This window comes from Elephas maximus, chromosome 24, assembly GCF_024166365.1.
Source record: "Elephas maximus indicus isolate mEleMax1 chromosome 24, mEleMax1 primary haplotype, whole genome shotgun sequence".
Taxonomy (NCBI): Eukaryota; Metazoa; Chordata; class Mammalia; order Proboscidea; family Elephantidae; genus Elephas; species Elephas maximus.
The window spans coordinates 10,175,201-10,202,252 of NC_064842.1; the positions used below are offsets into that span (position 1 = coordinate 10,175,201).

The following is a 27,052-nucleotide window of genomic DNA, read 5'->3' on the forward strand; positions in this document are numbered from 1 at the left end:
CCTTTTCTGATTTTAAATCACTTAGTATTCCTTTACTCTGTTCTGAGGATGCCTTTGATCTATGTACAGGTTCCACATGAGCACAAAAAAAGTGTTCTGGAATTCCCATTCTTCACAATGTTATCCTTAATTTGTTGTGATCCACACAATTGAATGCCTTTGTATAGTCAAGTAAACATCTTTCTCAGAACCCTGGTGGTGCAGTGTTCAACTCCTAACCAGCAGCTCCTCAGGAGAAAGATGTGTCAGGCTGCTTGTGTAGAGATTTACAGCCTTGGAAACCCTGCGGGGTCACTGTGAGTCAGAATCGAGTGGATGGCAGTGCGTTTAAACATCTTTTTGGTATTCTTTGCTTTCAGCCAAGATCCATCTGCCATCAGCAGTGATACCCCTCATTCCACGTCCTCTTCTGAATCCAGCTTGAATTTCTGGCAGTTCCCTGTCGATGTACTGCTTCAACCATTTTTGAATTATCTTCAACAAAGATTTTCTTGCATGTGATATTAATGATATTGTTCATTTATAAAGTTACTCAAGTCATTTGATTCTGTCAGTGTTTACATTCATACATTTTGTGCTCTGTTGTTAGGTGCACATATATATTTATAATGGTTATATCTTCTTGATGAATTGACTGTTTTAATCGTTCCATAATGTCCTTCTCAGTCTTGTCACGGATTTTGGCTTAACATCTATTTCTTAATGCTAACATAGCCACTCGCACTCACTTCTGGTTCCTATTTTCATGGAATATTTTTTCCCATCGTTTCACTCTCAACCTGTTTGTGTCTTTGGATCTAAAGTGGGTCTCTTATGTATAGCATATAGTTGGATTATATTTCCTTTTCATTCTGCCAATCTCTGTTTTTTTTTTTTTAAAGAAAGTTTAATACATTTAAAGTAATTATCACTAAGGAAGGACTTCCTTCTGCCATTTTGCTGTTCTCTGTGTAACTTATAACATTTTTGTTCTACATTTCCTCCAATACTGCCTACTTCTGCGTTTTGTTGATTTTTTTCCGAGTCATCCATTTTGATTCCTTTTGTTTATATGTTTTAGATATTTTCTTTGTTGTTATCATGGGGGTTACATTTAACATATTTATAACAACTGACTTTAAATTGATAGCAACTTATCTTCTCAATAGGATGCTAACACTGTTCCTATACCACTCTTCCTACCTTTATGTTGTTGTCACAGATTACATCTTTATGCATCGTGTGCCCAGTAACCAGATTTATACTTATTTTTGTGCACTTGTCTTCTAAGTCATGTAGACCATAAAAAGTATAGTTACAAACCAAAAATACTGTATCACTGACCTTTATGTTTACCGATGAAATTACCTTTACTGAAGATCTTATTTTCTTTATAAGACTTCAAGTTATTGTCTAGTGTTCTTTCATTTTTAACCTGAAGGACTCCCTTTAGCATTACCTGTAGGGCAGGTCTTGTGGTAACTAAGTCTCCCACCTTTTGATTTTCTGGGAATGTCCTATTTTTACCCTTATTTTTAAAGGACAGTTTTCCCAGATATACATTACTTGGTTGGTGGTTGTGTTCTTTCAGCACTCACTTTACATATGTCTATCCCACTGCTTTCTGGCCTCCATAGTTTCTGAGGAGAAGTCAGTGTTTAATCTTATTGAGGCTCTCTTGTACATGACGATTTGTTTCTCTCTTGCTGCTTTCAAGATTTTCTTTTTATGTTTGGTTTTTGAGAGTTTGGTTATTATGTGTCTTGGCATGGATCTCTTTCAGTTTTTCTGCTTTGAGTTCATTTAGCTTCTTGGATGTATAGATTCGTGTCTTTCATAAAATTAGGAGTTTTTGGCCATCATTTCTTTGAATATTCTATCTGTGCTTTTCTCTCTCCTGGGACTCCAGTGATCAGTATGTTGGACCAGATACATACGGTTCTTATTTAGTGTCAGTTAGTCAAATGTTTGGAACCCTAGTGGTGCAGTGGTTAAGAGCTCAGCTGCTAACCAAAAGGTTAGTAGTTCGAATCCATCAGCCACTCCTTGAAAACCCTGTGGGGCAGTTCTCCATCCTGTGAGGTCACTATGATTTGGAAATGACTTGATGGAAATGGGACTTTCCTGGATGTTTGTGGACATTGGAGTTGCCATTCCTTACCTTGTGTTCACCTAGTGTTTTGCCAGAAATTTCCTTGAATATTGGGGTGAGGGGAACCTCTTCAAATCTTTGTAAATTGGTTTTGTATCAGGGCCCTCCTTCAACAATTAGCCAGCCTTGCAGTGAGCCTGAGTGTCAGCCCAAGAAAAAGATGTGAAAAACTTAAAGGTCCATCAGTAGAGGTTTAGGTACATTATTGAATATTTATACTAAGGGATACTAGAGCTTCCCTAAAAATGAGTAATATGTACACGTAGTGATGTGGAAAGACATCTATGATATTTTATTGCAAAAAAAAAAAAAAATACAGAATAGTGTATATTATATAGTGGCATTTTAAGTGAGCTTATATATATGTAAATGGGCATGTCTGTTTTATATGCATAGAAAAAAGTGATTCCCGCAGGGACATCTGACAATGGAGTGGGGAGAACTTTCGCATCTTACTTTACATACTTCTGTGAGATTTGATTTTTTTTTTTGCAAGTAGCGTATATCATCATGGCATTTATAATAATACAGATGTATTTTTGTTTATAGTTAATCCTTTTGCATACAGGTAGCTAATTGTCCCAAGAGCATTTATTGAACCATCCTTTCTCTGGTGGCTCTAACTACCGTCACTTTCACATACAAAGCTCCCATGAATATCTGGGTCTCTTTCCAAACTTCCTTTTTTGCCATTGATCTTTTTGTCATTCCAACAGTAGCTGTCCATTAAGTTTTTATATCTTATGTGATGATTCTTCCCTCATTATTATTATTGTTCAAATAGATTTTGACTATTCTTGATTCTTTATACTTCAATGTGGGTTTTATTATTAGGTGGTCAATTTCTGTAAGACACCCTGTTGGAATTTCATTTTGAAATACATTGAATTATGAGTTAACTAGAGGAAATTACCTTCTTTGTGATATTGAGTCACACCATCTATAAACATGGTATATCTTTCTATTGATTTAGGCCTTTTGTTTCTTTCAGTGATGTTTTGTATTATTCTGTCAAGCTCAGACATTGTTAATTAGATTTGTTCTTGGATATTTTTAGATTTTTGTTGTGATTGAAAATGGTATTTTTTTTTAATAATTTTTATTGTGCTTTAAGTGAAAGTTTACAAATCAAGTCAGTCTGTCACATAGAAGCTTATATACACCTTACTCCATACTCCCACTTACTCTCCCCCTAATGAGTCAGCCCACTCCCTCCTTCCAGTCTCTCCTTTCGTGACAATTTTGCCAGTTTCTAACCCTCTCTACCCTCCTATCTCCCCTCCAGACGGGAGATACCAACACAGTCTCAAGTGTCCACCTGATACAAGTAGCTCACTCTTCTTCAGCATCTCTCTCCAACCCATTGTCCAGTCCCTTCCATGTCTGATGAGTTGTCTTCGGGAATGGTTCCTGTCCTGGGCCAACAGAAGGTTTGGGGACCATGACCGCCGTGATTCTTCTAGTATCAGTCAGACCATTAAGTCTGGTCTTTTTATGAGAATTTGGGGTCTGCATCCCACCGTTCTCCTGCTCCCTCAGGGGTTCTCTGTTGTGCTTCCTGCCAGGGCAGTCATCGGTTGTGGCCGGGCACCATCTAGTTCTTTTGGTCTCAGGATGATGTAAGTCTCTGGTTCATGGGGCCCTTTCTGTCTCTTGGGGTCATAGTTATCGTGTGACCTTGGTGTTCTTCAGCCTCTCCAACATATATTATTTTGTGTTTTTTGGATTAATGCCAGCCTTGTTGGAGTGAGATGGAATCTCATTGTAGTTTTAATTTGCATTTCTCTAATGGCTAATGATAGAGAGCATTTTCTCATGTATCTGTTAGCTGCCTGAATATCTTCTTTAGTGAAGTGCGTGTTCATATCCTTTGCCCACTTTTTGATTGGCTCGTTTGTCTTTTTGTGGTTGAGTTTTAACAGAATCATATAGATTTTAGAGATCAGGTGCTGGTCGGAGATGTCATAGCTGAAAATTCTTTCCCAATCTGTAGGTGGTCTTTTTACTCTTTTGGTGAAATCTTTAGATGAGCATAGGTATTTGATTTTTAGGAGCTCCCAGTTATCTGGTTTCTCTTCATCATTTTTGGTAATGTTTTGTATTCTGTTTATGCCTTGTATTAGGGCTCCTAACGTTGTCCCTGTTTTTTCTTCCATGATCTTTATCGTTTTAGTCTTTATGTTTAGATCTTTGATCCACTTGGAGTTAGTTTTTGTGCATGGTGTGAGGTATGGGTCCTGTTTCATTTTTTTGCAAATGGATATCCAGTTATGCCAGCACCATTTGTTAAAAAGACTATCTTTTCCCCAATTAACTGATACTGGGCCTTTGTCAAATATCAGCTGCTGATATGTGGATGGATTTATATCTGGGTTCTCTATTCTGTTCCATTGGTCTATGTGCCTGTTGTTGTACCAGTACCAGGCTGTTTTGACTACTGTGGCTGTATAATATGTTCTAAAATCAGGTAGAGTGAGGCCTCCCATTTCCTTCTTCTTTTTCAGTAATGCTTCACTTATCCGGGGCTTCTTTCCCTTCCATATGAAGTTGGTGATTTGTTTCTCCATCACATTAAAAAATGTCATTGGAATTTGGATCAGAAGTGCATTGTATGTGTAGATGGCTTTTGGTAGAATAGACATTTTTACTATGTTAAGTCTTCCTATCCATGAGCAAGGTATGTTTTTCCACTTATGTAGGTCCTTTTTAGTTTCTTGTAGTAGTACTTTGTAGTTTTCTTTATATAGGCCTTTTACATCTTTGGTAAGAATTATTCCTAAGTATTTTATCTTCTTGGTGGCTACTGTGAATGGTATTGATTTGGTGATTTCCTCTTCGATGTTCTTTTTGTTGATGTAGAGGAATCCAAGTGATTTTTGTATGTTTATCTTATAACCTGAGACTCTGCCAAACTCTTCTATTAGTTTCAGTAGTTTTCTGGAGGATTCCTTAGGGTTTTCTGTGTATAAGATCATGTCATCTGCAAATAGAGATAATTTGACTTCCTCCTGCCAATCTGGATGCCCTTTATTTGTTTGTCTAGCCTAATTGCTCTGGCTAGGACCTCTAGCACAATGTTGAATAAGAGTGATGATAAAGGGCATCCTTGTCTGGTTCCCGTTCTCAAGGGAAATGCTTTCAGGCTCACTCCATTTAGGGTGATGCTGGCTGTTGGCTTTGTGTAGATGCCCTTTGTTATGTTGAGGAATTTTCCTTCAATTCCTATTTTGGTGAGAGTTTTTATCATAAATGGGTGTTGGACTTTGTCAAATGCCTTTTCTGCATCAATTGATAAGATCATGTGGTTTTTGTCTTTTGTTTTATTTATATGGTGGATTACATTAATGGTTTTTCTAAAATTAAACCAGCCTCGCATACCTGGTATAAATCCCACTTGGTCGTGGTGGATTATTTTTTTGATATGTTGTTGAATTCTATTGGCTAGAACTTTGTTGAGGATTTTTGCATCTATGTTCATGAGGGATATAGGTCTGTAGTTTTCTTTTTTTGTGGTGTCTTTACCTGGTTTTGGTATCAGGGATATGGTGGCTTCATAGAATGAGTTACGTAGTATTCCATCATGAAAATGGTATTATTTTAAATGTATTCTTTGTTGGCTGTGTTGTCTAGTAACGTAATTGTTTTCGTATAATTATTTTATATCTAGTAACCTTATTGATCTCCTTTTAGTTCTAGTACATTTTTTCAGTATGGATAGTTTTGTTTCTTCATTTCTGTTCCTTACGCTTTTGTCTTTTCTATCATCCTATGCTTTTTAGGACCTCCAAGTGAAAAGAATTCATGTTAGCAAGCATCCTTCCTATATTCCTGGTTTAAAGAGAGTTTTCTGTTGAGCATAATGTTTAGTGTAAGATTGGGTAATTACTCTTTATCAGACTGAAGAATTACCCTTCTATTCCTGGGTTACTAAGAGTTTTTCTTTTTTTTTTTCAATCTTGATTGAGTGCAGAAACTTCATCAGATTCTTTTCTGCATTTCCTGAAATTATCATAATGGTTTTTCTCTTTTAATTTGTTGACTTGCTGACCTTCAGCAACAGGTTTTCTGGTGTTAGACCACCCTGGCTTACCTGGGGAAACCTTGCCAGTGGTGTTGTCAGAAGTCTAGTCTTATATTTTGTCTCTTTCTGAGTTTACAGATTTTCTACTGCTCCAAATTTCCTGTTTCTCAGTTTTTTCACTCAGAAAGAAGAGGGCGGTTCCCTTGCCTGTATGCTTGACTCCCAGTTTATCATCTCATTTCTTACAGGGAAAAGCGATCATGTAATGCCATGGAAATGAACATGGCAGAAGATCACGTTCACCACCCTGTGTTTTTCCTCCAGTCCAGAGGAGGGAGTTTTTCTGTACACCCCTGAAAGGAGACCTCGAAACCTCCTCTGTCTCTCCTCTTCTGAGGCAGCCAGCTATTATAATAACCATCCAGATTTCTTTAGATAGACTGAGAAAAGTTCATCTTGCCCACAGATGGACTTGGAAATTTACAATGACTGGACCTTTAAATCAGAACATCAGAATAACCCGATTTTGTCAGACAGTCCATAAATGTTCCGATCTAAATAAATCTCTGAAATTGATTTATTTTTAGAATATGTCATAAATGATAACACATTCTCGGTTGCATATTCTTGGGTGCCAGGTGTGTCTCCATTTTCCAAATGCAACAAAAACAAATATTCCAAGCTTGTTATTGTTGTTAGCTGCCATCAGGTCAGTTCCGACTCATAGCGACTCTTTATACAACAGAGTGAAACACAGCCTGGCTCTGTGCCGTCCTCATGTTCGTTGTTATGCTTGAGCCCATTGTTTCAGCCGCTGTGTCCATCCCTCTTATTGAGGGTCTTCTTTTTCACTGACCCTCTACTTTCCCAAGCATGATGTCCTTCTCCAGGGACCGGTCCCTCCTGATAACATGTCCAAAGTATGTGAGATGAAGCCTTGCCATCCTTGCTCCTAAGGAGCATTCCGGCTGTACTTATTCCAAGACAGATTTGTTCATTCTTCTGGCATTCCGTGGTATATTCAATATTCTTCGCCAACACTGTAATTCAAAGGCGTCAGTTCTTCTTCCGTCTTCCTTATTCATTGTACAGTTTTTGCATGCATGTAGGGGGATTCCAAGCTAGTATATCTTTAAAAAGAAAAAGAGGAGGGAATGGATGTGGGCAGAGTGCCTGGCTCTGATGCCTGCTGTGGACCCTTTAATGATGTAGAGCTCAGACTTTCATTTTAGGCAACTTTTATTATTTTTAGAGGACCTGATAAAACATCTACAAAGTAACCTGTAACTTTTATCTATGGCTTACGACATAGAATTTGAAATAAAACATGCAAAAACAAATCCTTTGTTGAATCACTTACATTTTCAAAAGGCACATTTAAATTTTTTTCTTTGAGCGACTCTTAAGATTTAGGAAAACCAGCATCTGAAAATGTGTTGGGAAAAAAATCACTGCTTTATACCGTATCGTACTTCTAGGAAAGAGTCTAGTTTTAGAATAACAAAAGGAAATTTAAAATAGACAGTAAATCAAGTGGAACCTGTATCGTTTTGTTTTACTGAGAGAACAGTACTCTGTTCAGGTGGCATTCTACAAGGGAGGACAAAGAAATGAATTCAGTAGCGGTAGACCACCTCAGTGGCAGTTATTATAGATATACTCTTGAACCTTGTATTCACCGATGATCCCTTATTAAAATAGAACTTTTTTGGTAAACTTCTTGGTTTAAGTCCAAGATGGATCAGTGTTATGGTGACTTAAGTCTTCAGAATAGGTCACATTAAAGTACCATTCCAGGGTGTTTCTTACCATGGGGGGAAAATGGGTTTGAAATAACCTTGGGGGGGGTGGAGAATTTTAAATAACCTGACTTAAACAGATATATATGTTTATGTAAATGAGAATCTTCCCTTTTTAGCTTTAAAATTCAGTCTTTTGTAGATGTAATTCTTTGCAGTTACACGGTACAGTACCGTGCTGGGCTTCTGAAATTTGATACCGTGTTTTTAAATGAGAGGGAAGAAACATATGTTTGTGATCTGAAATAATTAAACGAGAATTTTTATTGTACGTAGGCTTTTTACATTGTCCTTTTTGTGATTTTCCTCTTAGGCTGAAAACCTTCTCCTTGATGCTGATATGAATATTAAAATTGCTGACTTTGGTTTTAGTAATGAATTTACAGTTGGGAACAAATTGGACACGTTTTGTGGAAGCCCGCCCTATGCTGCTCCGGAGCTTTTCCAAGGCAAGAAGTACGACGGGCCTGAGGTGGATGTGTGGAGCCTCGGAGTCATTCTCTATACACTGGTCAGTGGCTCCTTGCCATTTGATGGCCAGAATTTAAAGGTATCAGCTAAATTCTATGTTATTTTGTTTTTATCCTCAAACGTGATCATTGGAAAAGCCAGTTGTAAGTGCTTTGTTCTGCTTTTGTAAGGAACTGCGGGAGCGAGTCTTACGAGGGAAATACCGTATTCCCTTCTATATGTCCACAGACTGCGAAAATCTTCTGAAGAAGTTATTAGTATTGAACCCAATAAAGAGAGGCAGCTTGGAAGTAAGTTTGTTTTTTTTTTAATTTTATTGTGCTTTAGGTGAAAGTTTACAGTGCAAATTAGTTTTTCATTCAAAAATTTATACACAAACCGTTTTGTAACATTGCTTGCAATTCCTGACAAGGTGTCAGCCCTCTCCCCCTTTGCCTTTCCACCCTGGGATCCCCGTGTCCAGTTTTCTTGTCCCTTCCTGCCTTCTCGTCTTTACTTTTGGGCAGGTGTTGCCCATTTGGTCTCGTATACTTGATTGCACTAAGAACCAGGTTCCTCAAGTGTGTTATGGTTTGTTTTATAGGCCTGTCTAATTTTGGGCTGAAATGTGGACTTGGGGAAGGGGTATAGTTCTGAGTTAGCAGGTATCTGGGGGCCATAGTCTTGGGGACCCCTCCAGTCTCTGTCAGACCAGTAAGTCTGGTCTTTTTTTGTGAATTTGGATTTTGTTCTACATTTTTCTCCCGCTCTGTCCGGGACCCTCTATTGTGATCCACGTCAGAGCAGTTGGTGGTGGTAGGGAAGTAAGTAATTTTTTGTACTCCAGCATATTTAACCATTAAAACATTCCAGGAACTGAAGAGCATTTCTAATATTTTTTTCCCCAGTGATTTTTAGGAAAACTATTAAATCACCTGATTCCTCTTTTGTTTAGAGCTCGGGAAAATGGCCTGAGTCATTACTCAGAAATTGCCACAGGTTCCTCTAAAGACTATTGTTTCTTCTTGGTCCTGCAGTGAAGTATTGAACATAAAACAACGACATAAAAATAGAGATAAAATTGACTTTTGGTTGGAAAAGGAGGAAAACTTAACCTCTCTCGGAAATCCTTTGGCCCAAAATGGAAACTTTGTGCTTAGTAGATACTCAATAAATATTTCAAGGATAATGGCAGAGAGTGAAAATTCTAATCCAATGAATACTTAATGTCTGTGTCTGAAATTAGTAACCAGTATTTAAAAAACAAATAGAAACCTCTCCACACCAGTACAGAATATTTACAGATATTTAAATAGAAAATGTTGGAAACAGACATTTCACTTCTTCACACACTGTCGTGTTGCCTCCAGACATTTCATTTATGTGGTTATTTTTAATAGTAGAGACCGTTGCAGATGTACCAGGTAGCTTACAGCCACATTTGATTAGAGGGTCACAGAGCCCAAATGTCTATTCGTTTTCCCTTCTGACTCTAAAGTTAGAACAGCTTATTCCTTGTATGTGGTTCATCTGTCTTTGAGAATGGTATCTTAGTACGTAGTAAAATAATTTCAGAAATTCAGCATGTGTTGTTCAGTAGTGCTTGTTTGTCTTTCTTTATTTGCCTCAGTAGAAGGGTAGAAAATGCAGAGAACTAACCTCAGTTAGACTGTTGTTTTATAGTGTAGCAGTGGGGCTTTCTGGCACTGACTCCAGGCTGGCTAGGAGACAGCCTCATAGGGAACCATCCCTGTGTGCAGAGCTCTCAGGTTAGGTGGGGCTTTGTAGTTTTATGTCCACAAACGTATTTCTCACAAAAAGATAAAGTATGTTTGATGGAAGTTAAGGGATGGTGACTTCCACTGGGAAATTATTTTACGAGCTTTATGTTAGTGGATCAATTATTCGACTTTTTTGTTAGAGAGACTTAATTTAAGCGTGATTAATTCCTTCCTCTGACTTTTGTGTTTTTTCTTTGGCGGGGGAGGTGGGGAAGGGATTTTAGTGTTTTCATGGAGAACTTGTGCAGTGGACAAACCTACTTCCACATCATGGCTTTTCTACGCTTTCTTTCAACCATCATTCATAGAACATGATGTGAAATAGCTAAAAAGTTCAACTGTTGACTCTCCTGTCACTTCTAAAATTTTATGGGGACATAAGTCTCTCTTAATCCTACTTCATGACCCACTTTTATCATAGGAACCCACCTTACGTGATGTCACTTAATAAAATGCCAGGAGTTGAAGCATCAGCTAAGCAAATGAGCAGAGTAAAAAGAAGAAACAAAAATTATTTTGGGGAATAAGTGTTACCAACCTCTTTGGGCAATCAATGAGACATACTTAGTGTCTTAAAGGTGATTAATTTATAGTAACCAGATACTTAAGTCTTTCATCCTTAGCATTGAGTTAGTTCTTTGAGTTGAATTTAGAAGCCAGGTTATTACTATGAAGACATTTGGTCATCAGAAGCTCAACTTGATGTATTTGAATATAATCTCAAACCTCCTGTTCACATTAGCTAAACTTAGTTTGTCATCTGTGGAACCATGAGTTCATATTGTAAACATTCTGATATTGCAGGTGTCATTCTACAAAGGCTGGTCTACTTCACAGTTCCCAAAAGTAACTTTTCAGAGAAACCTGATACATAAAAAAAGATTTCTTAAGCTAAACCATAGGGGAGAAAAAAAAACAACAAAAAAACAAATCCATTGTCGTCCAGTTGATTCCAACTCACAGCGACTCTATAGGACAGAGTAGAGCTGCCCATAAGGTGTACAAGGAGTGGCTGGTGGATTCAGACTGCCCACCTTTGGTTAGCAGCCAAGCTCTTAACCACTGCCCCCGTAGGGCTCCAACCTTAGGAAACTCCCCTTAAAATAGCAGTGACTTTGAAAATTATATTACATAGTCTTCTTTTTTATTTTTCATACCAACTTCATCTTTATTATCAGCTCTATAGCAAAGTATCCTACTATTTTCAAAAAAACTCATCTTCAGGGTTGCACAGTATGAATCAACACGAATCCAGTCCTCACAATCCCACTCTCTGTCCTTGTCTCCACCTGCCCCCGAGGCACTCTCTCTCTTTCTCTTTCTGACCTTAGCCACCCAGACCTAGGTCAGAGGTCTCAAGTGAAAAGGACACCATCCTTTTGACTGCCAAATAGGCAGACACCAGCTGAATGTTGGGGGAAGCCACACGACACCCCAACCTTTTGACCTGCGAGCTACAAATTAGGGGCTGGTTTCCCGCCACCTTCTCAGGATGCCAGCCGCAAGCTCAGGAGTCCACACGGACACCCTTACTTTCTGGCCTGACCTGTTGGCTCCTACTACCCCTTTAGGTTCACTCATTCGCTTGGACGACTCAGAGTTCACAAGAGTAAACCACAATTAAGACTACAGACTTATTATAGCTAGAAAGGATAGAAGCAAAGAGACTCATAGTGCGTGGTCTGGAAGATTTCCAACCCGAAGCTTCCGTGTATCAAGGAATCCACTGCCCTTTCAAGAGCAGAAGTTCTTGCTAACCAGGAAGCCCTCTGATCCTTCGTGTTCTGGGCTTTTTATCAGCCAGTACTGCATAAGAGACTAAATCATGTTTCCTGACACTAGGTGATATTGGCATCCCAGGTCAGTCTTTCCCGATCTGGCCAGCCTCCACTTGCCAGCACAGACCCTCTAGTGTGGCCTGGAAGTCCCAGACCAAGACACCCCAGTTACCCAAGGGTGGTTTCTCCAGAGCCAAAGACAAAGGTCTCCTTACTTGGGGTAAAACTAGATTCTTTACCCCATAAGGGTGTAAGCATAAATTTTTCTACAGCAGTAATGTTTTCATATTTTTTATTCTTTTTTTTTCTTAAAAGTTTTTCGTAGCTATTAGGTTATGTGTCATAATTAACAATTCCATGTTTATCACACATTTGAGTTGTTCCCATAATTTTTACTGAAAACAACGTGGCATACTTTTTTTTTTCTCTTTGGAATATATGTGCATGGATAAATTTTCCAGAGTGGAATCACTGGGTCAGTGGCTATTAAGAACCTTAAAGCTTCTTTCTTTCACTGCCAAAAGGTTGTGTGTGACCTAAGGTGTTTGAATGTCCCTATTCTCTGCAGCTTGATTCAGTGTTGGCTCTAATAATTTTTAGTATCTGATACCTTTATGGTTGTAATACAACTTACTGCAGTTGTTTTAATTTGTTTCTTTTATTAGCAGTCAAGCTGATCATTTTTAAAGGTTAACTGTGTCATTCATTTATGAACTTTGTTTAACTACTTGTGTAAATGAGTCTATTAGTAACATTATAGATTTGAATCAGCTTTGTAGATTTTCATAGGAAATATTTCCCCTCTTAAAAAAAAATGGAACTCTGTATTCGTTTTCACTGTTACTTGAGAATCAAAAATTGCTGATGAGGACCAGCAAAAATTGCTGATCTTTCTTTTCCATATATTTGTTAATACTGAAAATTGATTTTGAGAATCTCGTGTGTGGGCTTATTGTCATACTAAACTTTTTATTTAACTTCTACACCTTCCTGTTGCTTTTCAAATAGGACTGTGTGTTTTATGTACATAAGTGTTTCTTGAAGCCTTGTGAGGTAAATGCCTTATTTATCCTCCCTCATGAAAATAAAATTAATGAAATTAGTTTCACAGTTTACTTGCTTGTCATATGTTTGTAGATTTAAACAAGCAGTTATATAATTCTTTTCAAGTCGAATCCACCAGGCACTCCTTGGAAACTCTATGGGGCAGTTCTACTCTGTCCTGTACGGTTGCTATAGTCAGAATCCACTCAACGGCAGCGAGTTTGGTTTGCCCCTTTAGTTTTGTTTTGTTTTATGGGCCTGTCTAATCTTTGGATGAAGAGGGAACCTCAGGAGTGACTTCATTACTGAGCTAAAAGGGTGTCCGGGGGCCATACTCTCAGGATTTCTCCAGTCTCTGTCAGGCCAGTAAGTCAGGTCTTTTTCTTGTGAATTAGGATTTTGTTCTACATTTTTCTCTAGCTCTGTCCAGGACCCTCTGTTGTGATCCCTGTCAGAGCAGTCAGTGGTGGTATCCGGGCACCATCTAGTTGTACTGAACTCAGTCTGGTGGAGACCATGGTAGATGTGGTTCATTAGTCCTTTGGAGTAATCTTTCCTTTGTATCATTAGTTTTCTTCGTTCTCCCTTGCTCCCCGAAGGGATGAGACTAGTGGAGTATGTTGGTTGACCCCAGATGCTACTCACCTAAGCAGAATGTAGAACGTTTTCTTTATAAACCATGTTATGCCAATTGAGCTGGATGTTCCTGGAAACCATGGTCCCCACAGCCCTCAGCCCAGCAGTTTGGTCCCTCAGGGAGTTCGGACGTGTCTGCGGAGCTTCCGTGCCCTTGCCTTGTACAAGTTGTTCTGGGTTCCCCAGTATCGAGTACGGTCTTACCCTTCACCAGAGTTACCACTTATCTCTTGTCATAATAGCTTTTTTTAAATGAGAAATTTCTAGGTACAGATTCAGGAGTATTTGGTGTACTTTACAAAGGTTGAAATCATGTAAGAAAAGTTTCTTTGTATCTGTCTTTCCTAAAGTTGATTTTTTAATGTGCACCTGGGTGTAAACCAAATCAAACCCATTGCCATCAAGTGAATTCTGACTCCTAGCACCTAAGTATAAAGTGTATTATTCCCAGTGTTAAGCAGATCATCTTCCTTTTAACCTTTACCTTCCATTCTGAGAAGAAATATTTTCCTTTAGTCAAACTTTCTTCACAGTATTTTTATTCTGTTTTGAAATTCAACTGTTGTGAAACAGACTTTGTTAAGTAGACACTTCTTGGTGGTTGGCAGATGTAAGATTAATGTCAAGGAGCCCTGATTTTTAATGGTGAGGATAATAGAAAGGGAAAGTAAGCGTGAGTTCATTCTCTAGGTAAAGCCCCATTGCCTTCCCTTATCGCTGCCTTTCTCCGCCCTCCCCGGCTCAGCCTTGCCTCAAAACTAAGTTCATGCAAGGACTAGCAAAGTGAGTGTCCTTCTATGTGTCCTTGTATTGTTTCTTTCCCAGTGCTGTTTTTAAAATATTGCTTATCTTTCTTGTTTAATAAAATATGGCTCTTCTCCATTGCCTGGCAGACGAAGTTCACCCTATGAAGACACCTTCCATTCTTCATTGCATCTTATCTTTGATACCTTCCATTCTTCATTGCATGTTATCTTTGTTCCAAATCAAAGAAGAGAGCTTCTTCACGAGTCCCTCCTCACATCCATCTACCCTGGTTTTTCCACACAAAAAAAAAAAAAAATTTTTTTTTTTTTTTTTAAATAGCACTGACATTTCAAGGGTTAGTTCAGATCCTACTTCCTTATGATTTCTTCCCTGAAAACCCCAGACACACCACAAGTTATTCTTTTTGTCTTTGCCATCGCTCACTGTCAGTAGCACGGTTTTGGATAGTTCACGTTATTGTGTGTTCCATTCGTAGGTTGCATGAGTAAATCTTATTTCCCCTAAATAATTGACCTCTTAAGGGCTTGCTATGTGCACGCGTGTGCGCACACACTAATTTTTATCTTGATATGGATAGATACAGCATCGATAGGAAATTACCCCCAAATAAACACAATTTAATTGAGAAACAGGAGAAAATTTGGATTATTTTACTTTTGCTTATCTTTCAACTATCAAATCTGCTATTAAACCCATTGCCATCGAGTCAATTCTGACTCGTAACAACCCTACAGGACAGAGGAGAACTGCCCCAGTGAGCATCTGGTGGATTCAAACTGCAGACCTTTTGGTTAGCAGCCGAGCTCCTACCCACTGTGTCACCAGGGCTGCTATTACTCCTATGCGTCTTACTTAACTCTTAGAAACCCCACTCTGCCAGGCCTCTGAGTTAAAATCCTCCGGACTCTCTTGGGATCCATCCTTTCCTTCACTCTAAAAGTGAATTTTGTCATCAGGTGCTATAGAATCGGCTTCTGTAGTTTTTCTTTCTTCCATGTTAGTTTAGTTCAGCCCTGTGTTATCTGTGTCCTGGATACTTTCAACAACTTCCTAAGGTATCTTCTTGCTGCCAGCCTGTTCTCTGCACCCTCGCTTACCCAGGCCTCCTGTAGCAGCCTTCTTCTAAAACACTGCTGCGTTCAAAAACAATAAGCATTTGTGCTGAGAGATAGTGCGAGCATAGTCCTTGTCCTCGGGATTTTAAGTACAGTGGAGGAAGTAGACCCAGATGCAACTAGCTATAAAAAAGCAGAGCATGATACCAGTGATAATAGGACGTAAACAGAATTCCCTGGGAACAGAGGACAGACTGAGTGATTCAGACGAGAGGTTGTATTCATTCGTCTACAAATATGTGTTGAGTACCTGTGTTTTGGATACTTTGGGTGCTGTATATGTAATGTCGAAAAATCAGACATGAATCTTCTCTGTTGGTGTTTGTGATCTAGTAGTGGAAATAGATAATTAGCAAGCAAACACGAAATAATTACATAATAATAAGTTGCATTGTAAGCAAATATCAGGGTGCCATGAAAGAGAATAGCACTGTTGTTAGGTGCTGTTTGTGACCCTGCGTACCACAGAACGAAAGACTGCCTGGTCCTGTGCCATCCTCACAACTGTTGTTATGCTTGAGCCCATTGTTGCAGCCACTGTGTCAGTTCATCTTGTTGAGGGTCTTCCTCTTTTTTGCTGACTCTCTACCAAGTATGATGCCTTCCTCCAGGGATTGGTCCCTTCTGATAACATGTCCAAAGTATGTGAGACGTAGTCTTGCCATCCTTGCTTCTAAGGAGCATAGCACTAGGGGAACAGATTTCTGTGGTCTTTATCAGATAAAAAGAAATGTAAACCAAAAACAAACCAAACCCATTGTCATTGATTCCACGTCATAGCGACCCTATAGGTAGAAAAAATGGGGGGAAACATTCCAGACAGATCCTCCACTGAGGAAACATTGGGGAAACAGAAACCAATGGTCAGGAACTCTCTTTACTTCCCACTCCTCTACCCGTAAAATCCCTGCGTGGACCCTGCCCTTCTCTTCCTGCTTCCCCTTGTCACAGCCAACAAGTGTCTTCTCTGTTGTAGGAAACTTACCCATTCATTCCTGCCCTGGATGTAGTACCTGCCCACCTTCCTAGCACCTCACCCCTTGGCTGAGCTTTCTCTCTGCTGTGGTCTTCATCTCTCCTCTCTACTGACTCCTTTCCCTCAGCTTTACACATACTTAAATATCTTCCATTAAAAAAAAAAGCATCCTTCAACCCCACAATCCCCTTCCAGTACTGTCTTCTCACTCCCTCCTTTCCAGCCAAGCGTCTTGACAGTCGTCACGACTTACCATCACCAGTTCCTCACCTTCTCATTTCACTGCCTGCTTTGACCTCTGGCTCCCATTACCACCACTCCATGCAGCTGCCCTCAGGAGGGTCACCTCAACTTTTTTGCTAAACCCAGTGGGTTATTTTTTTGTTGCCATCTTATTTAAGCCTTTGGCAGTATTTGACGGGAGACCACTTCCTCCTCTTTGGAAAACTCTTGCCTTGTCTTCCGTGTCATAGAATCTAGATTTTTCTCCTTCATTTCGTTTTTGAATTACTTCCCTTTCTAACCCTTAAAAGTGGCATTCCTTGAGGCTCTCCTCTGGACCCTCTTCTCTTCTCGTTCTGTTCATCCTTCCTGGAGAGCCCCATCCACTCCCATCTTCTGTCATCTTCTATAGGCTGATGGTTCCCAAATCTCGATCTCCAGCCCAGATTTCTCTTAAGCTTCAGAATAAGGTATCAGAGGGTTTACTAAGCATGTCCTTTTAGATATCCAGTAGCACCTGAGACTCAGTCTTTCAAAAGCTGAGCTCTGTTTTCCCAACCCAGTCTTACTTCTCATCCTGAGTTTGGTGTCTTGGTGAATGTACCAGCCTCCATTCAGTTGTCTAAACCAGAAGCCTCGGAGCCCTCTTCAATTTCTCCCTGTTTTCACCGCTTCTCCCATACCCAGTCACCAAGTCTTGTTGATTTTTAACTGCCACGTGTTGCCAGTGTCTCGTTTTTCCATTGCCATTGTCACTGCTTTAATTCAGGTATCATCTCTCTCTTAGATTCTAGCTAAAGCCTCTGGATTGGTTCCTCTACCTCCAGTCTTGAGCTCCTTCAGCCCACTCTTCACACACTGTTCAGAGGTGTTTTTCGTAATCACAGCCTTCAGAGATAGCCCGTAGCATGATGCAGAGAAACGTCATGATTTTTTCCCTAGTCACTTTCCAGCCTCCCCTTGCTCCACTTGCCATCTTAGACCCTGCTCTCCGGTCAGACTGAGCTCTGTGGTCCCTGAACATGCCCTGCCGTTTCTGCCCCTGGGGCTCTGTACACCTGCTGCCCCATCTGCCTGGCTAGCTCATCCTCCCAGTTCCTCTGCTTGGTCAACCCTTAGTTACTCTTCCTGAATCTAACCTTTCGCTCACTGAGGTTTCCACTGCACATATATCTCATTCCATTAGTCATTATTTTCACACTCATAAACTTGTAATCTTAAATTCAAAAGCAGTACTAAGGACTCCATTTGGGTTACTTTGAAGAGGCAGAGCCTGTCTGGTCTTGGATTTGTGTCGGTCTTACATCTGTTGTTTTTCTTCTTTGCTTAGCCTTGTTCGTCACAATAATAGCAGCAAACATCCAAATAGCTCTCCCTTAAAGGTAATGTTTATAGGTGATGATAAAAAGGGTAATTAGATTCCTTGTTTGTATTGGTGTGTGTTGTGGGGGGGTTGATATGAAGTTGTTTCATATATGTTTAAAGGCTTTCACTTTTTGTCAAGCATTAACTGAGCCACTACCTCCATGTTAGCCTAAGTGACCATGCTTGTGTATCCAGCTGTGGCAATGAATAAGGAAAGATGTCAGGGGGCAGGTGGGCTGGATTAGAGCCAGGTAAGGCATCGATGTCGATGTCTGTACTGCCTGTCTCTAAGGTTCAGTATATTCTCTGAGGATTTTTATGTATTCACCTTCTATCCTTGGAAATTTTGCCAGCCAATAAGATTTTACTGCTACAAACACTGGTGTTCTGATCCTTGTCTTGGCTTCTGTCAGACAGTCTCTTTGATGGGGGTCAGGTGAGGAACAGGAACGGACTTAATATTTTGGGAAAATCATAGGGCAGCTCTGCTTTGTCCTTTTTTTTTCCTAGTGTGCACCGTGCCCAGCACTTTTTCCGTATCGATGAATAATCACTAAGGACTTCGTGGTGGCATTATTATGTTTTCTTTCTACTGGGTCTACTTTTATTTAAATTAGCCGGATAATGTGACTTAAATTACCATTGCTCAAAGTGGCTATAAGAAATACAGTTAATAGTAATCTTTTTTTTAAGAGCTAAATATCTACATAATCATATTTATAAGCATTTTTTTAACTACAATATGTATCATGTGACAGATACCTTTGGAAAAATCCTCCCAGCCAACTCAGCAGTATTCTTACAGACGTTGTTAGAAATCTGCTCTGGAGTTGTTGTCTTTTAGTGATTGGTAATGAGGGAGAAAGTAATCGGGATAAGGTAATCGGGATGGTTGAGAGCGTCATAAAGATCTGTACCTGGAAAATTATTTTTCTAATTCATAGAATTGGAGAATAAAGTTTAGAGATGGAAAAATACTCAGAATCTGGAAAAAGAGAACTAATATATCTGCACCTAGAGTGTACTTAAGCTGAAAGCCTGGGATTCCATAGTTGAAGGAAAATTAGCAGTCTTTCTAAATTCATACAGCATTATTCAAATATGTTTCTCTTTAAATATTAAAAGTTCAGGTTCTCTGTCATACACATAATTTTATCCTTAGATCTGAAGGTCCCTGGTCCTCAGTTCTCTGCTTTTCTGACCATGAGTGTATTAAAGTTCCCCCAGTAGGCTGCCTGTAAACATCCCAGAATTGACTGTTCTACAGCCTCAGCTTGCATCTGGTAAATTCCTGTCACCCTACTTCCACCCTGCCTCCTACCTATCCTAGCCCGAGCTTAAGTTCTGACACCTCCCCCAGTGTTCTCTGAGCCACTTTACTGACACACTAACCCTGCTTTCCATCCCCTGTGTTCTCCTTTCCTGATATTTTAGTAAGGGGTGATTTTTTTTAAAAAAATAGGCATGTATTTGGTAGCAGACCAGGAAAAAAGGATAATCTCTTCATTAATCTTAAATTTAAAGATATGATGGAAGCAGAGGTTCAAATCAGTAGGTTTTCAAATTTGAAAATGCTGCTTAAAGGAACGGGAGAGACAGACTATTTTTATTTAGGGAGTATGTGGACTAATAAGGATACCCTGGTGGCGTAGTGGTTAAGTGCTATGGCTGCTAAGCAAAAGTCGGCAGTTCAGATCCACCAGGCGCTCCTTGGAAACTCTATAGGGGCAGTTCTGCTCTGTCCTGTAGGGTCGCTATGAGTTGGGATCAACTCGATGGCAACGGGTTTGGCTTTTTTTTTAGTGGACTAACAATAGGAGTTGTCATAAGATACCCAAGTGTGCACAACATCTCTTTTTGGCCTGCTAATCAAACTGAAACAGTAACTTCAGTTTGAAAATGTCACATGATTTCTTGTTGAGCAAACCAATACATTTCACATTTCCTAAACTAGAGCAAAAGTAAGTGGTTGAATGTTCTGATTGACCAAACATAATGTAGAGTTTATTTCCTAGCAAATAATGAAAGATCGATGGATGAATGTTGGTCATGAAGAGGAAGAACTAAAACCATATTCTGAGCCTGAACCAGATTTCAATGACACAAAAAGAATAGGTAAGTATTTAAATACTGTGAATGGTGGCTGTCCCTAGGCTGCAAGTAAGAGTCCTTTAGTCTACCAAAATAGCTTTTAGAAATATAAATAGAAAGTGATTTTTATTTGAAAAATACTTGCATTGCCATCTTTTCCAGAATATGCATTAAACATTACAAATTTCATGTTCCTTAATTTGTCCTCAAACGTCTAACTGTCTAATTGAGTTGTTGGCAGCAGTGATATAAAAAGTAGAATTCTGTGGGTAGACTGTATGCTTTCCTTTCAGTGATCCCTCACAGGAGAATATCACTGATAGAAGCACCAGCGAAGGAGCACGATTTTAATAGGAAACTTAGAAGAACTGAGTTAAAAATTAAAAGTGAGGAACCCTTTGGCCTTCCTTGCTATCTCCACTGTCTTAACAGGTTCCACCCTCCCTGCCCAGCTAGTTCTGCTCCTGCCCCTATCCAGCCAGCCCTCTGCTTCCAACCCTTTCTCTTCATTTATCTAACCCCTCCCAAAGCCATCAGAAGCTCACAGCTCTGAGTCGTCTCAACTGTTCCCCTGTCTGGCTTGAGGGCAGAGTGGAAGGTGAGGAATATTTTAGGGTGTTATAAACCTGATCAGAAAAAACAACTGTGGAATTTAAGCCTTCCAGAGGAGAAACAGCTTGCCTGCAGATCAGAAAGCAGAATTAAGAAAGGAGCCACTCGATGAGTGGCTGAGGGTGCATTACAAGAAAGAGAGAGATTTTGTGTGTGTCACTGATAAACATGTACCGTGGCTCTGGCTGGACAAAGAAGCCAGCTCAGGGACATGCTAGGTCATAGAGATGGGATGGGTCCATGAGTGTGGAACACGCAGTGCAGATGATCTCTGCATGAGAAACTGTAAACATACGGTGACTATGCAGTATCTGTATCTTAATAACCCAGAAGTTTTTAGAATTAGAATTATCTTTTCAGGACTGAGTTTTCATAGCTAGTGTTTGCAGACATGCCCGTTTTGTTGGTTTGTTTATTAAAATAAAACCCATTTTCAGAAAAATTTGTTTTGTTTTTTTTTTTCCAGACATCATGATCACCATGGGTTTTGTACGAGATGAGATAAATGATGCCTTAATAAACCAGAAATACGATGAAGTCATGGCTACTTATATTCTTCTCGGTAGAAAACCACCTGAAGTAAGTTTTTCTTCTTTTTAAATTGATGTAAATTTCTTATTGTGCTGAGTGACCACTAAGTATAGATATAATGTTAGCAAATATATTCTGTTCTTTGTAGTATCAAAAATAACGTGAAGACCCCAACATTCTTTTTTATTGGAATTCAAAAATCACGAAGTTAATTATGAACTGATTTCATTTTCTGCGTACCAAAAGAAGTTAGATCCCAAGATGTTTAAATTTCTTATAATAATATTTATTTTATTGTGGAAGACCTATTGCCTTGCTTAGCGCCAAGGATTGCCTTTCACACTCTCATCCTCAACAGTGCATCCCCTGGAGTTGTGCAGTACACAACCTGTGCACCCAGATGCAACAGCCCTGCCAAAGGTAATCTGTTTATTCTGTGTGCACAGAAAAGACAGTGACTGAAATAAGGAGAACGACTACATTTGCAATAAAAAGTATGTTTAAAACGACTTTTCAAGGTGGAAACCCAGGAAAAGGTTATTTGGTGATATTTCACCTGGCAGAGTCAGGTGGTATTGGTACATCTGGTTTGGAATTCTTAAGGCTGGGAGAGATCTATAATAAGGGCCTGTAAGGAGCCAGTTGCCATCGAGTTGCCTCTGACTCACAGCAACCTCAGGAGTGCCGGAGCAGGACCGCAGGAGTGCCGGAGCAGGACCGCAGGAGTGCCGGAGCAGGACCGCGCTCCACAGGGTTTTCAGTGTCTGATTTTTCAGAAGCAAATCTCCGGGCCTTTCTTCTGAGGAGTCTCTGAGTGGACTCAAAACAGCCAGCCTTTTGGTTAGCAGCCAAATGGTAACTGTTTACATGACTCAGGGACTCCAAGATTCTATAATAAGGCTCTGTTACAGGGATTCGGGGAATAACTATATACAGTGATCGAACCATAAGAGCAGATGGTTCTTTGGGGAAGCAAGATAATGGGTTTAACTTTGGATTCAAGAACAGAGCCATTGGCAGTTTGTTGATAATTAGGAGACATTTTATAGACTAGGCTGAGATTATCTATAATTAAAAGTAACTAAAAAAAAAAAAAAATTTTTTTTTTTTTTTTATGAGTTAAGCGGAGCCCTGGTGGCATAGTGGCTAAGAGCATGGCTGCTGACCAAAAGTTCAGCAGTTCAAATCCACCAGGCGCTCCTTGGAAACCCCGTGAGATAGTTCTGCTCTGTCCTGTAGGGTTGCTATGAGTTGGGATCAACGGGAACAGGGTTGGTGTTTTTGTTTGTTTTTTATTAGTGAAGTAGTACATTGAGCTGACATTTGAGTCTCTGAGGTGTGCAAATGGTTAATGTGCTTGGCTGCTAACCAAAAGGTTGGAGGTTTGAGTCTACCCAGAAGCACTTTAGAAAAAAGCCCTAGTGAACTACTTCCAAAACTTGAGCCACTGAAAACCGTATGGAGCACATTTTGCTCTGACACACATGGGGTTGCCATGAGTCGCGGTCTACCCAGCGGCAGTGGGTTTGGCTTTACTGTGCACTGGGAATATGCTAAGTACTGTGAGAAGAAGGATGAGAGAATCCTGCCTTCGAGGAGCCCTCGGTCTGGTGGAGAGGTAGGCACCCAGCTATATGGTACAGTTTGATACATGCTCTGATTAGGGGTTGCACAGGGAGCACCTACAACAAACCAGGTCAAGGGTAGGGGTGATAGGGAAGAGGCAGAACAGTACCTGCTGACCTGTTAGAAATGAGATTAGAAATGAGAGACCTTCAGATTTCTAGTGAGGGTGGCTCATGTAATGTGCATCTGCCAAGATAGGAAAGGAGTGGATTTCAGCAGGAAGGTGGCATTTTAACTTGGCTGGGTCAAACATGGGAAACCCTGGTGGCGTAGTGGTTAAGTGCTACAGCTGCTAACCAAAAGGTCAGCAGTTCAAATCCACCAGGCACTTCTTGGAAACTCTATTGGGCTGTTCTACTCTGTCCTATAGGGTCGCTATGAGTTGGAATCGACTCGAGGGTACTGGGTTTGGTTTGGTTTTGGGTCAAACATGAGGTGCCTGCTGGGTGGAGCTGTCTGATAGACCTTAGGATACGAAGGTCTGGACTTGAACAAGATTTGGGAATCGCCATCAGAGGAGCACACAGCACGTTGTAAAGTGCCTGGAACTGGTCTGAGGACTTTCTGTGTGTTGATTGGTTTAACTTTCTCATTGGTCCCATGAGGTGGGTGCTAGGATGATAGTGTGGGAGAGGAATCTTCAATGGGGACACTAACAGCCTAGGAAATAATGTCAAAGCAGCCTAGTCAAGAGAATCTTAAGTGGTAAAATAGTACAAATGGTAGTTTCTAGAGTCTAAAGGAAGCACTAATTTTACAAGTTATACAGCCCAGCCCACGTGTGAACTATAATGAAATTTGAATTGTATGGAATGTAAACTAGTGAAGCCTCATAGTGTTAGTATATTTGTAGTATAGTTTAGAGCCTGAACTTCGGGGCCCAGTTATCTTGGTTGGAACCTTGCACCCCCACCCCAGTGCAGTCACTAACTGTGTGACTTAGGCACTTACATAACTTCTCTGCACCTCAATTTCCTCACCTCAGAAATGTGGATAATAATAGTACCTACCTGTCAGAATGTCTCTAAGAGGATTACATGAATCCGGGCTTGTAAAAGTCCTGAGAATATTACTGGCACAGGTAATTACCGCATGCTCTGTGCTTGCTATTAGCTATTAGAATTATTGTTACCAGCGTTACTCTGCCATGTATCTTTAGTAACACTTATGCATGAATTTCTAAGGAGCCCTGGTGGCACGGTGGTTAAGCGCTCGGCTGCTAACCGAAAGGCCATTCAAACTCACCAGGCACTCCATGGGATAAAGATGTGGCAATCTGCTTGCATAAAGACTACAGCCTTTATGGAAACCCTATGGGGCAGTTCTGCTCTGTGATACAGGGTCACTGTGAGTCAGAATCAGCTGGACAGCAGCAGGTTTATATATGGATTTAAATTTTCTAGTGGGTTGGTAGTGATTCAGTGAAAAGTTTGCTGGTAGCACACTGCTTTAGGATTATGGAGAGGGAGGGGTGGTGTGTCGGCCCCCGTTCTACACGCTTAATTCTAAGTTAATACAGTTTCTCGGTCAGCCAATAAATCAATTTTTTTTTTTGTAAATATCCTGGAGAAAACAAATATTTATCATTAAAAATATAAAATTTTAGATTTTTTCCTAAGTTTGAATCCCAGCCGTGCCTGAGCGTGAGCCCCAACAGTGTCACTTGGCTCTTTCCACCTCGGTTTTCCATCTGTAAAGTGCAGGTTAATACGTAAGAGGCTGGTTATAATGATTCAGCAAACTAACGTGTCAGGAACCTAGCCCGGTGCCTAGTAAATAATAATCATTCAGTAATTGGTAGCTTTTTCTGGCGTTTCCACTAAACTAAGCATCTAGTGCCATCTGTACAAGATAGCGTGAAATATATCCAGCTCCCTCCCTTCCTGCTCGCCAGCGTGACGTTTGTATCCAAAACTATGTATTGTTTTAGTTGTGATTATTACTTGTGTAGCTTGGAATAGATTAGAGAACCAAGAATTCACGTTGTTTACGTAAACGTTTTTTGTTTTAAAATCCTGGTGGTCTGTCTTAATAGTTTGAAGGAGGAGAATCCTTACCCAGTGGAAGCCTGTGTCAGAGGTCACGGCCCAGCAGCGACTTGAACAACAGCACCCTTCAATCCCCAGCTCACCTGAAGGTCCAGCGAAGCATATCAGCGAATCAGAAGCAACGGCGTTTCAGCGACCACGGTGCGGAGAAAATCCAAAGACGGGAATAACTTGGATTTTTCAGGCGTTACAGGGTCCCATCTCTCTGTGCTTGCGTATTTGTGCCCGGCGCCAGCTGTCACAGGTTTATGTTGCTGAGTGAATGATGTAAATGCTTTTTACAGGGACAGACTGAATTTTAGTCATCAAACAGTTTACTGCTAGTGCAGAGTGTAAAGTGTGCAAATATAGATACTTTTAATGCAGTTTTTGTACGTGAGAAGAAAGTATGTCGTCGTTTTTCGGCTCATTGTGCTGTGTTTTTGCTGTAGCGGGCCCATCTGTTCCTCCTGCTGTGTCATACACCAAGAGGCCACAGGCGAACAGCGTGGAGAGTGACCAGAAAGAGGAGTGGGACAAAGACATGGCTCGGAAACTTGGCAGCACAACAGTTGGATCCAGAAGTGAGATGACTGCAAGCCCTCTGGTAGGGCCAGAAAGAAAAAAATCTTCGACTATTCCAAGTGTGAGTAAATGCCCTGTCATACTCCATGTGCTGTTAGAACTTGTTGTAAAACCTTTGAAAATATTCATCTTTCATTTATTAAAATGTTCCAGAATTTTGAAGTGAATCATACATGTAGAGAACGTGGAAAAGGGGCCAAGCATCTCATAAATGCAATTTTGTTTTAAATAATAATCGTATTGTGTTTTTGGAGAAGGTTTACACAGCAGTTAGGTTTTCGTTCAAACAATTTCTGCACAGATTTTTCAGTGACATCGGTTACATTCTTCGCAATATGTAAACATTCTCATTATTTCCTGTTGTGGTTACTGTGTTCCATAAATGCAATTTGAGAATGAAAAATAAAACACGAATTCTGAAAATCTTAACTTAAACTCACTGTAAAATGGTACTTCATTTTTCTTGTCTGTAATATTTACTTGCTGTTATATTGGTGCATTTAATCTTAAATTTGAAAATAACTTATTAAATGAAAGCAGATTTCGTTAATAATTTATTAGGTTAGCTCACATTACGTAAAAAAGGAACACCATAGAAATCATACAGTGGGAGCTTACAAGATAGACCGAGGTATCCTCCTACAAGGCATGGACCTTAAGAGCCTTCATTTCTAACAAGCTTCCAAGTGAAGCCGATGTATCAAGGGTCCTGATCTGGTAAACGTGGGCAAGTATGACTAGCCTGGTCCTTTATGCCTGGGATTTTGGCACAGCTGAGGGAGCAGACTTTTGAGACAAAAAAGAAATGCTTGTGAGTAGGTTATGAGCGACTGTTCGGGGGAAATAAAATTAAGTTGGGGGCTGTAGAATGGTAAGCAAAGAAATATACACGGTTGTTGTTTATAGTTTGTCTCCAGCTTGTGGGAATATTTGTGTTTGATGCCACCTATATATATATATATTTATATATATATTTATATATATATATTTATATATATATATATTTATATATATATATATTTATATATATATATTTATATAGATATATATTTATATAGATATATATTTATATAGATATATATTTATATAGATATTTATATATATATATATCCCTAAATAAACAATAACGAAGCTATTTTCTACCAAAAAACGGTGTAGAGTCCTTCTAGATGAGAGCATGCAGACCGACCACAGCCTTGTTAATAACCGCACGTTATTCCGCGCGTATCCGTGCCCCTCGCCTAAAGCACCAGCTCCACTGTGTTTTAATTATGTCCTTGGCTGTATGCGTAACCCTGGAATGTGCACATTTGCTTTTTAATTAATGCCACCAAGATTGTTTGCCAAATGGTTGGGATAATTTGGAAAGTAACTATTTCTCCACAAACTCATCAACAACTGAATATTATCAGTCTTTAAAATTTTTGCCAAACTGAGAGGCAAAAAAAGATATACTTTTTGTTTTTAATTTGCATTTCTCTGACTACTGTTGGC

At 39.8% G+C, this 27,052-nt stretch overlaps 1 protein-coding gene across 9 annotated transcripts in view; it reads left to right on the forward strand.

Moving 5' to 3' along the window:
• MARK1 (microtubule affinity regulating kinase 1) overlaps positions 1-27,052 on the forward strand; it is a 153,887-nt gene that overhangs the window by 102,841 nt on the left and 23,994 nt on the right. For 8 of the 9 annotated variants that reach the window (XM_049867993.1, XM_049867995.1, XM_049867987.1 and 5 more), the window contains 6 exons: positions 8,265-8,501; positions 8,593-8,712; positions 20,102-20,201; positions 21,256-21,368; positions 24,982-25,135; positions 25,426-25,619. In XM_049867993.1, coding sequence (XP_049723950.1) covers positions 8,265-8,501; positions 8,593-8,712; positions 20,102-20,201; positions 21,256-21,368; positions 24,982-25,135; positions 25,426-25,619 — 918 coding nt within the window. Of the gene's footprint in view, positions 1-8,264; positions 8,502-8,592; positions 8,713-20,101; positions 20,202-21,255; positions 21,369-24,981; positions 25,136-25,425; positions 25,620-27,052 lie in introns of those variants that run through there. The other variant, XM_049867996.1, reaches the window with a different exon arrangement.